Genomic DNA, 11,768 nt, shown 5'->3' with positions numbered 1-11,768 from the left:
GCATGAATTTGGGTTTTTATTGCCTTCAGGCAGTGTCGTGATTCTGGTCTGGGCCTCTGGTCCCCTGTGGCTGGGCTGGGGTAAACCTGGGCCCTGGCTGCTCTGGTCTCAAGGATCCACCTTCAGGTGCTTGTCATCTCGCTGGGGGAAAGTCAGGCCCTAAGGAAGAAGTTGCCCTCTGCAGGTTGGTTGGGCAGGGTGGCCCCTTGGGCTGCAGATCCTGTTGGGTCAGGGGAGGGAGGCAGCTTTCAAAGCCACAGGGCTTATAAGGTCCTAAGACCAGAACATCCTCTAGGGGGTTCACCTGACCAGGAAACTTCTCCATGAATCATGCCATACTGATGGGCCATGTTAGAGCTCCCAGCCCCTTATGCAGACCATGGTCACCTCACTTCTAAGGCCATTCTTGACTCTGATGAAGCCAGAGGTAGGGTTTGACTGTCAGATCTGGGTGCCCTACCCAGCAGCACCCTTGCCAGGCCAAGTCTGATGGATGCCCTCATCACATACCCCTCTCTTGGCCTGGAGGCATCTTGGGAGGGGTAAAGCCCTCTCCTAGGGATCTTGACTGTCTTGGGTTGTTCACTTGGTTTTGGTGGCAAAGTGGAGGTTTGGGGTTCCAATTCTTTTCTATCCATTAGAGACTTCAGGAATGCTCAGGTGGAAAGAGTCCATAATGGTCATGAGAATCAACCTCTGAGCATTTTCCAGATGAGGAAATGAGGCCCAGAGAAGGGAGGGATCTGCCCAGGGCCACAGACAAGTGAGTGTCAGTCTCCCTCTGATTTTTGTCCCCTTGATGCCTCCCAGCATGGCCTGAGTCCATGATCAGATGGGCGAGTGGGAAGCTTCAAGTGTGTATCAAATTCTCATCTAACAGTTTTTCATCATCTCCAAGTATTGGCCTCAACTTCCTGATGCCCCATGCAGTCCAGGAAACAAGGGGTTGGGGTCAGTGGAGTAGTGAGTACTGTCAGGCCTCTGCTCAGGGCCTCTACCAGAGCTGCCACCACCATTCATAAGCATCAGGATGCACAAGCCAAGTAGCCTCTGCTGCTGCAGGGAGGGTAATGTCCACTCTACTTGGGGATCCACCAGCAAAGAAGTGCTGCTGGTGGACTCAAAGTGGGACTCAGCAAAAAGCTGTTAGGAATATGGATTTCCAGGGACACAGAAGCTAATGGGGCAATTAACATGTACTGAGCATCTACTACATGCGGGTGTCTTACACATGTTGTCTAATGACAGCTCACAGTCACCTAACAGCCCCATTTTAGAGGTGAAACAAGGTGCAGAGAGGTAAAGTAATGGCCCAAAGCCACAGAGCCAATGTGTGATGAAGCCAGGGTTTTAACCCAGGTGGTCTGACTCCAGAGCTCAGGTTACAACTGTCTCAAGCTACTTGAGGCCTTCAGGGGCTGGCCATTAGGGGGTGGAAATGATAGGAACACTAGAGTGGCGGGTCCTGAATCCTAGGACCTCAGGACCTGGCCTGCTGCCCTCCTTCATGAAGTGCCGTGAATATGACAGAAGGAAGCCACTTCTGACCCTGCCCCAAGCCTCGCCGACACACAGCTGGCCAACTTCACTCTCCTGCTTAAACACCCCGTTGCCCTAAGATTGAAGTTTCAGCTCCTTCAACTAGCTGGCAAAGCCCACTGCCTCACCAGCCACTCCTCCCTCCTCCCTCCACACTGCAGTCACTCTGAAATTCTGAACTTGTGGTAGTTGCACGGACCCGCGCCCTCCCTCTATCACCCCCGCCCCCAACAGTTTCCCAACTAACTCCCTAACTCCCAGTTTCAATTGATCACTAAGTCACTTCACCCAGAAGTGGTGGATGCCTGGGGCTGGTGAGAAGGCTTTAAGCCTGAGCCCTAGGCCTAGATTCACCATTCCTAAGCACAATCTCACCCAAGGCTGATCTCATGGCCCTCACAACCCACCAGGGCCAAGGGTGGTGGGAGTGTCAAGGGATGATGGGGTACTTGTGATCAGGAGGGGAGGGTGAGTATGATAGGGAGGGAGACGTCCCATCAGCATCTGGTCTGTGCTCGACCTTCAACCATCACTCCAAGGGCCAGGCCAATGACCTGGGAGCACAGAGTGGGGCCTGCTCCCCTCTTTCCCTTTCTTCCTTCTCACACAGGAGGAATATGAAGACTGATTCTTTTAGTTCATTAAAAAAAAACTAGTTTTTAAAAATGAGTATTTTCTCAAATAGCCACAGCTCTTATGGCATGTTAGCTTACCAGGTGAATGATGTTGTCATAAATTGACTGTCAAATGGTTATGATATCTGAAAAAGGGCTAAAAGTAGAGGATGAATAGTGACAAAGGGGATTAGAGAATCCACTCATTTACCCTTCCCCCCACGGTGGGTGGGTTATACTGATGAATTCACTCATGGGCATTTATTGGGTACTTCCTCCATTCCAGGACCCCTCTTTGGTGAAGGGGTTCCCAAATTGATGAAGACCTGGTCTCTTGCTCTCAAACAGCTCACAGGCTATTAGGAACGAGGGGCTTGGACATCTACAAGGTCTGATAATAGCCAACAGCAATCCAAGGGTGCAGAAAAAAATCTGGGAGACATTGTCAACACCTCCTCACTCATTATCTGATGAGTGCTTTCAGACACTCATCAGATTCAGCCAGTGAAGGAGCATGGAGAGAGCCCATCTGCCCAAAACTGATGTCTGGAAAGGCAAAACTGGAGGAGCTCAAGGTGACAGGATGGTCTATGTTGTCTTCTAGGGCCAGCAGCCATTCATTCTTCCACATGTGGATTATCTGCCCCTGTCTGCTTCTAAGAAGGGTTTGACTCAGTTCTGAGAGTCTGAGGTTCTGCATCAAAGGGCTCAGGAGCTAATGCACCCCCTGATCCTGTTTCAGGCTGGGAAGGAACCCTGAGACACTTCTTTTTGGTGCTCACAAGGAGGTCATGGGAGAGGCAATAGGACTCAGCAGCAGAGGCCTTGGGATTTTGGTTTCTTCCAGCAGTTGCTGAAAGAGGTAGGAGGGAGCTCTGAACTGGAACCTTGTGAGAGAGAGTGCATTGGTTCTTTGTGAGTGGTAACCATGTAGGTAGTATGGGCCTGAGTGCTATCTGGTGTGGGATTGCTTTCTAGCCTGATACAGGCCTGTAGGACAGTGGGTGGTGGGCCAGTGACCTTGGGTTGCTCCAATATGGGTCACCTCTGGGCCATCTGATTGCTCCATCTCTGTGGTTTGTTTGGTCATCTTGGCAAATCAAGCTCCGAGTGCATGGAGATATCCTTCCCATTCCTCAAGTTCTTGGAGACTGTACTGGCCTCTATTGGTCCTGAGAGGTGGGGAACCAAGGGATTTGCTGGCCAGGGCAGCCATGTTTCTAGGGTGCAGTATTGGGAGGACTGCATGCATGATGTTCAAGGTCAGCCTATGGCTGTCAGTGGTCTCTATGTTCAAGCCTGGGAAGCTCAAGATTGCCCTCATCCTCCTCTTCTGAGCTGAACTCACTCCTGGTCCCAGGGCTACTCTCCATCACACTCTTGTCTCACTCAAGGACTTAGCTGGGTCACTTCCCAATCAGGACCCTGGCCTGGTAGTGAGGTTTATGACCTTCAGATGGTCCCTTCCCCTCTTTTGGCCTCCATTTTCCCACATGAACAAATGAAAATGTTGAATAAAATCAGTGTTGAATAAAAACTTTCTTGTCAAACGAAATGTTATGTGAAGCCCAATAGAGAAAAACTAAAGCTGCTTGGAATAAGATGTGTGTGTGTGTGGGACGGGGGAACCTGGACCTCTATCTACCTGGCTTCCTTAACCCACAAAGTGGCCACTGAGTTCTCAGGAGACTCCCAGGACTCTAAAGAATGCAGCGTGACGGCCACTAGGCTGGATGGTCTTTCAAGGGCCTTTAACTTTGGTATCCTGGGATTTTGTAACTTGAAGCCACTGCAGCCCAGCCCTAACAGACTCATTCTGAGTCACAAGCAGGCAGTGTGGGATGGGCCACAGACGTGGGCTGCCTAGCTGGTGACACTGCCATACGGTTCTCCAGAGAAAGTCCATTCTCTGAGGTCCTCTGGCAAAAGGCTTGTTGCCAGTCACAGCAGAAAGAAAGGTCCTATGTCCCCCAGAGCCACAGGGAAGTCAGGGAATGGGGATCTAGCCTGGTCTCCCTCTTACCTGAGGGCCCTCCTCCTGCACAGGCTAGGGCTTGGTGGGGCAGATGGTCAGGGGTCAGAGTCTTTGACGTTGCTATCCCTACAGACTTCCCTTCTCCTGCTGTGACCTGTCCCTCATCCGAAACAATATATTTTAGCAATTATAGTTACACAAACAACCTCCAGCATCCTGGCTGACTCAGATGAAGACAAATCTTCTGAGAGTTTCGTCAGTTCTAGCCTCTCTTGCCTATCCTGGGGTTTTCCTCTACTGGGTCTTCCCAGAAGTCTTGACTCTTCCTCCACGTACTCCTCTCTACTTCCCTCCACCCCTACTCCAGAACCTTCTCCCTTGCCCCCAGTCACCAAGATAAGAGATCTTTCCTATTTAAGTATCCAGTCATCTGATCAGGGTACCTCGATATCCTTGAACTAGAAAACCATGTGCTCAGGGCCTTAAAAATAAAACTCCAAGAGGGGCTGCTCTAGGCATGCCCCAGGAACCCTCTGTTTTGCTGAATTGAAGGCTGCTGGGCCAAAATAATGAAGGACATAGAACTGGGTTTTTTATCTCCACCAGGCAGGGACAGGCTAGAGCCTTCCTACTGGTGTGTTAGCTTTCCATATCTTTAGTGAAGACCTAATCCCTCATTCTCCTCTACTGAGTAGAAAGCATGTCTGCCTCCTTGAGTCCCAGGCACTGGGCAAGCAGCCTGCCATCACTCTGGTTTATGGTCAGCCCACCCATCACTGCCTCCTGAGCCCTTCTTTGGCCAACCCCACAGCCCAACAAAGCAATTCTCTGGGAAGGCTTTTGGTGGGAAAAGCCACTTTATTAAAGATTCTCTATCACAGTCCCCCATTTCTGGACCAGTCAGATTGGCTTTGGGTTGAAGTTTCTGATTGTCTTTCCTTCCAGTTTCTCTCTTTGTCCATGGCTTCTTGAGATTCAGTGTCCTCGGTGGCATCTGGGGAAAGGTAGGTGACCTTGGGGTCCTGGACCAATGCAGGGTGAGCTGGTAGCTGGCAGAGGGCCAGGGAGTGGCCAGCCCCACAGCCCACAAGGAGTCCTGATGATGACAGCAGAGCCTGCACCGGCTTCGGGGCCCAGATGTTGGCTTCAGTGCCATCTCCGCACATGCCATGCTCATTCCAGCCCCAAGAGTAACACACTCCACCTGTGAAGGAGAGGGAAGACTGCTGTAGAATAGGTTTTGGATAATAGGGCTGAAAAATTCACCCTGAGGGTACAGGTATCATCATAAACCCCAGTTCACACAGGAAGACGCCAAAGCTTAAGGACACATGGTGGCATGCTCCCCATCCTTACTTTCCTCCCTTCCTCTGAGGGCGGCTGCCCTCCCACCCCCGAGGCATGCTTCCCATTCCCACAAAACCCACGACTGCTCATGTTCCAAGCACGGCTTTCCTCCTCGGCCCTTCCCTACTGTCACCACCACATATAATCCATCACCAGACCTACTGACTCTGCCTCCAAAAATATCTCAAATCTTTCCCCACATTTCTCCATCTCCTCAGTCAGCTCCAGCCTGATCCAGGCCATTTCTCCTACCTGGACCATGCCAATAGCCAACTAACCAACCCAGCTGCTCACTCCATCCACCCTGATCTTCAAAGAGCATCAAGGCGATCTTCGACTACTGCAAATCTAATCACGTGTCACTCTGCACCTAAAACCCTTCAGTGACTTTCCACGGTATTTAAGGAGGCCTTCCCTTGGCCTGTGAGGCCTGAGTGATCTGGCTCCTGACTATCCTGTGGCCTTACTTGCACAACTCTTCCCCTTCTTCTTTGCATCCAGAACCCTGGCTTTCTTTCTGTTCCTTAAATATGTCCAGTAAGGCCTTCCTATCTCTCAAAGCCTTCAGTTTACTGGGCTTCCAGACCTCTTCACGCTTTCCATTCCAGTTGTCGCTCAGAGGCCAGGGTCCCCGGCCACCCAATCCAAATAAGATTCTCATGACTGCCCATGTATTCTTCCCTCAGGAGGACCTGGCGCGCTGTAGTGAGGGATGATTTGTGTGGTGATGTGTTTACTGTCCCCTCTTCACTAGACTGCACTCTGTAGTGAGGGACAAAGCATGTATAGTTTCTCCACTGCTGTATCTCCAGGACAGCGCCTGGTACATGGTTGGTGCTCAATAGGTGTTTGCCAAATAGATACAAGAATGAACAAATTCATACAGTCAGAAAGTGGCCAAGCCAACAGTCATGCCCAGGTAACTCCAACACCCCACCAATCATAACACATCTTCCTAGGTTTTAGACACTGTCCTAGGGTCTAAACTCACTCATGTTTTTCTGTGGTTGTTTAAAAAAATCTTCTGGACGTAAAAATAATACATCTTCATAACAAAAGAAAAGAAAAGAAAAGAAACGATGGACAATATGGATGTGTAAGGAAAAGCAAACTTGCAGAATCTTGCCCTTGCCCACTACTAGAAATATTTTGGATATCTCTTTCAACCCTTTAATTTGTGAAATTTATAAATATTTGTATATGTTTGTCCCACTTTTTAACATTATAGCACAACTATTTCTCCATGGATTGTAAACTCTTCAAAAAGTAAATTAAAATTAGTCAGGCATGGTGGCACATGCCTGTAATCCCAGCTACTCAGGACACTGAGACAGGAGAATCGCTGGAAGCTAGGAGGCAGAGGTTGCAGTGAGCCAAGATTGTGCCATTGCACTCCACCCTGGGTGACAGAGCGAGACTTTGTCTCAAAAACAAACAAACAAAAAAGTAAATTAAAAATAATTTTCTTCTCAATATGCATTAAAGAACAGAAAATAATTTAATAGAAAGATGCAGATCTCCACTCAGATTAAGAACATTAGCTAACATTTTGCCATATTTACTTCAACTCTTCTCTTAAAAAAAATCATAAAGATACAGTTTATGCCTCACCTCCTATTCTTGTCCCTCTATCCAACCCTCCTTCCCAGAAGTAACCACTATTTTGAAGTTGGTATACATCATTTGCATGGTTGTTTTATATTTTTCTACATAGCTATATCCTTAAATATTGTGATCTTTTTAGTTTGTTTTAAAGACTTACACAAATAGAATCATTCACATATGCTTTTTTTTTTTTTTTTGCAAGTTGCTCTTTACACTTATCATTGTTTTCGAAATTTATCTGAGCTGGTAGTTACAGATTTAGTTCAGTTATTTTCATTTTAACTGTGCATAGTATCCCGTTATATATAAATCGCACTTCACTTACCCATGTCCCTTTTGATGGATAGTTATTTAATAATATCATTGCTGCTGTTTTATTATACAATTGAAAATATATAATATTATACAACAACAATACTAATATGGTTGCTATTATAGACAGTATTGCAATGAAAGTCTTTGAACATGTCTCCTTGTACAAACTGGTATTTGTACAGGGTGATCCCTGGGAATATGTGCATCATGCATGTATATGCAAGCATGTTTACTTTCAGTAGGTATGGCCAAATATCTCTCCAATGACTAGACATTTATATTCTCATCAACAACAGATACGAATTTGCTTCCCTATATCTTACCTTTAGACTCTTGCCATTCTCATGAGTACATTCAATTAGTTTGCATTTCCCTGACTACTAGTGAGACGGAGCAGTAGCGCTTTATGTTGATTACCCGTTTAAGTTGCCTCTTCTGTGAACTGTCTATATACATTCTTTCTCTGTTTTGTTCTTTGGTTGTTTGCCTTTTCCTTATTGATTTGCAAGTATTCTTTGTGTATTATTTTGTTTTTCTGATTCTTTGTTGTTATGTGCATTGGAAGTATCTTCTTCCAGAAGTCTGTGGTGTGTCTCTTTACTTTGTTTATGGTGTCTTTTGTTATACAAATTTATTTATAATGGCTGCCTAATTGCCTATTATGAAGATTAAACAATTTACTTAACCTGCATTCTATTATCAGATCCATAGATTGTTTCTAATTTGTCATTTTTTATATAGCATTGCTATGAACATCTTTATGCATGAGTCTTTGTCTGTCTCTAATTATTTTCTCAAATTAGATTATTAGAATGGGAATTCCTGGTCAAAGAGTATAGGCATTTTTGAGACGCCTGAGTACTGTTTTGAGTACTGCCAGAATACTTTTCAGAAAGGCTACTTGCATATAACTTCAGCAATCTGTGAGAGTCTCTTACTCCAGCACTGCAGGTACTTAATAGTATTATAATGTTGAAAGATCTTCCTAATTTGAAGACAAAAAATGGTATCTCTTGTTTTAACATGTACTTTTTGGACTACCATTGAAATAGAAAAATAATTCTAATGTTTATCAGATATTTATATTTCATCCTTTGTGTACTATCTGCTTCACATCTTTTTCCTGGTTAGTACAGAAGAGTTTAAGTACTCAGGCCCAAGAGCCAGATGGACTGCATTCAAATCCCAGCTTCGCCACTTATTAGTTGTGCCGCTTCAGGCAAGTTACTTAGCTTTTCTATATCTCAGTTCTCTCGTCTGTTAAATGGGGACAGTAACACCTTATTAGAGTTGTTTGCAAGGGTTAAATGAGTAAGTAGAGTATATGCAAAATACTCAGAATGGTGCCTGGCACACAGTACTACAGAAATGTTTGTAATTGTTGTTGTTACCTATTAAGAGCTTTGTGGTTTGAAAGACTTTGATTTTAAGAATATAAGTTCTTTCTCTGCTATACTTAGCATTACTATTTTTTTCTCAGTTTGACTTAAAATTTTGTTTTCAGTCTTTTGATAAGTGTATGGTTCTACGCAGTAAAAACTTCTTTTTGATATTTCAATAATTTGAATTTTTAAATCTTCTTTACATTTAACTCATTATCCATTGAAAACTTGTTTTGCAGACCACTCTATCAAGAGGGTGGCTGACTGGGCCCCAGGATTACCCTTCCCTTCCCTTTGCCTTAGTAGGAAGGCAATCACTGGCCAAAAACTTGGGTTTAGGGAAACACAGATGTCTGCCTGTTTGGCCCACAAACGCGGAAGCGCATACAGAGAGGATGAACCCCAGGCCACATCTCCTACGGTTAAGCAGGAGTTCCAGCCAGGTTGAGCTGAGGCACAACGTAGGGAGAGTGGAAGAGGCTTGGTACCTTTGGGCCTAGTTCGGCACCTGGTATGGGCTTTGTGCCCGGCCCTGGTGAGTGGCACCAGCTGACCGTCAGCAGGGATGGGGGTGGGAGGAAGGCAGAGCTGACCTACCAGCAGGACACAGCACAGTGGGAAGCTGGCAGGCCCCTCTCCTCCAGCCAAAGGGAACGCACTCTGAGGAAGCTACGCCTGGGACCGGGTCAGCCAAAGGCCTAGAGCCAGGATTTTCATGCCCACTGGGTCGAGAAGCCTGGTAAAGGCCCAGTAATATCCCCCCACAGTACTTCCAAAGAAAGCTTGACTTTGGGTTAGGTGCTCTGTGTACTTTATCTCATTTAATTCTAACAACCATGTGAGGCAGCCACAATTTACTGATTATTCTCATTTTACAGAGAATAAAACAGAGGCTCTAGAATCCAGGCAGGATGGCCCCAGAATCTGTGCTAAAGTCTGCATGTTCTATCCCAGGGCTTGCCAAGATTATTCTATAAAGGGCAGATAGGATATATTTTAGGTTTGAGGGCCATGTTAGGTCTCTGCCGTGTATTCTTTTTGATAACCCTTTAAAAACCATTCTTAGCTTGCAGCATCACACACAAAGAGGCTACAAGTCAAATCTGGTCATAGTTTGCCAACCCCTGCTGCACACATATTACAGACTATGGCCTACGGACTCTGCTATTCTGTCCTGGGTCCCACTTTACCACACAACCGTGTGACAATGGTACATACGTCCCCACCGACTTCACAGGGTTGCCAGGAGGAGGAGCAATGCCCCAGCACCATGCCTGACACAGCGACAGCTCAAATCCATGTGGAAAGCAGACCATAGAAAGAGAAGGAAAAGGCAAGGAAAGCCACATCAGTGGCAAACAGCACAAGAGGAGATGGGGGGGCAGCAGCAGATGAGAAGGTCTACAGTAGAATGATAGGAAGTTTGGGGTTTCCAGACACTTTAAACAAGCCTATAGAAAAAAAAAAAAAAAAAGCCAGGATGCTGAACTCAGAAAGCAAAGGATTGGTTATCCCCTTAACAGAAGGACTTGCAGCAGGACATCTTTCAGTAATAAGCTCCTCTAGCATTTTAGAATAGGTTTCATTCACCCCCTAACCTCACTTAGGGCCACCTTTTCAGGGGCACAATGAAGCTGGCAAGGCCCTCCAGACTCAGCAAGATGCTACTGTGCAGGCTGTTCTCACACAGAAGTAAGAGGAAGGAGAGTGGCCCACAGAAAGCCTCTCCCTAAGCTACACGGAACATGGAATGTCCAGTTTTCAAAACAGGTAAGTTACAGGATGATTCCTGGCTTTACAGAGGGCTCTCTGCAGTGTGCTTGGCGCTTGTCATGTCCTTGAAGACACTGGAATCCCACCTGGTTTACTGGTCCCGGGGCACATGGCTGAGCCTTGGGTGGAGAGCCCCATATTTACAGAGGGATTCCCTAGGCCCTTGGAGTTCAGGCCCCCTGCTCACAGGGCTCAGTCTAGGCTGTGACGAGTGATGGAGCTCACAGCCCACCACACTTGCGTCAGCCTAAGAGCTCTGCAAGCAACGGAACCTCGGGACTGGCAGGGTCCCTGGCACAAGCTGGACACAATACCCAAATCTGCTCGGGTCTGTGGCACCTGCCTGAGCTTCTTGGCAACTAAGTCCTCACAGGGCCGTATGGTGCTGGGACTGCAGCCCAGTGCTAGGGAGGGGGCAGCATTTCTGCTGGAGGACCTTGCCAAGGAGGAATAAACACCTGAGCATGTGTGCAGAGCCTCCTGGTTGTCTCCTGAACCACAGAATCAAGACATTTCCCAACCTTTCTTGCAGCTAGGTGTGATCATGAGGGTCAAGCTGAAATGTTCTGTAACCGCTTATGGGACTTTTCCTTAAAAGACAGATGGCTACACTCTCTGCTCCTTCTTCTTTGTCCCTCCTTCATCCTGTCACCAGGAACGTGGATGTGATAGCTGGAGTTGTAGCCACTACCTCTGACCATGAGGATGAGGGCTGCGACCTAGGGATGGTGCTTCTCAGTTTCATAAAAATGTCACCTTAATTTCCACAGCAACCCTCGGAGGTATTACTACTTCCATTTTACAGATGAAGAACCAGGCTCAAGAGGTAAAATAACTTTCTACAGTCACACAGCTATTCTAGTCAGGACTAGAATCCAGGACTCCCAAATCTCAGGCTCCTTCGCTAGTTCCAAACCATGTGAAAATGGTAATATAGTCATTGAATACTTGGTATATGCCAGACCCTGTGATAAGCACTTTGCAAGTATTCATTCACTGAATCCTCACAACAAACCTGTGAAGTGCCATCTAATATTATCCCCATTTTGCAGAGTGATGATGTGAACCGTGCAAGGTAACAAGAGGCAGAGCTGGATTCGAACCCAGACAGTCTGGCCCCAGGCCCTCTTCTATTTAATATTATACTGTTCTCTCTAGCAAAAACACTGCTTCCCAGGTAGTTAAGAAAAGGTACAGAGTAACAGGCCACCTATGGGA

General features: G+C 46.7%; 1 protein-coding gene across 17 annotated transcripts in view; it reads right to left on the bottom strand.

The window, feature by feature from the left end:
- Nucleotides 1-4,858: 4,858 nt before the first annotated feature.
- Nucleotides 4,859-11,768, bottom strand: part of SERGEF (secretion regulating guanine nucleotide exchange factor) — a 233,462-nt gene continuing 226,552 nt past the window's right edge. For 9 of the 17 annotated variants that reach the window (XM_008005197.3, XM_008005160.3, XM_073017860.1 and 6 more), the window contains one exon: nt 4,859-5,332. In XM_008005197.3, the coding sequence (XP_008003388.2) occupies nt 4,874-5,332 (459 nt within the window). In that variant the 3' untranslated portion in view covers nt 4,859-4,873. The remainder of the gene's footprint in view (nt 5,333-11,768) is intronic. The other 8 variants (XR_012093595.1, XR_012093580.1, XM_008005203.3 and 5 more) reach the window with 3 other exon arrangements.

This window comes from Chlorocebus sabaeus, chromosome 1, assembly GCF_047675955.1.
Source record: "Chlorocebus sabaeus isolate Y175 chromosome 1, mChlSab1.0.hap1, whole genome shotgun sequence".
NCBI lineage: Eukaryota > Metazoa > Chordata > Mammalia > Primates > Cercopithecidae > Chlorocebus > Chlorocebus sabaeus.
Note: the sequence above shows the minus strand (reverse complement) of the source record. Positions and strands in the feature narration are given on the sequence as shown.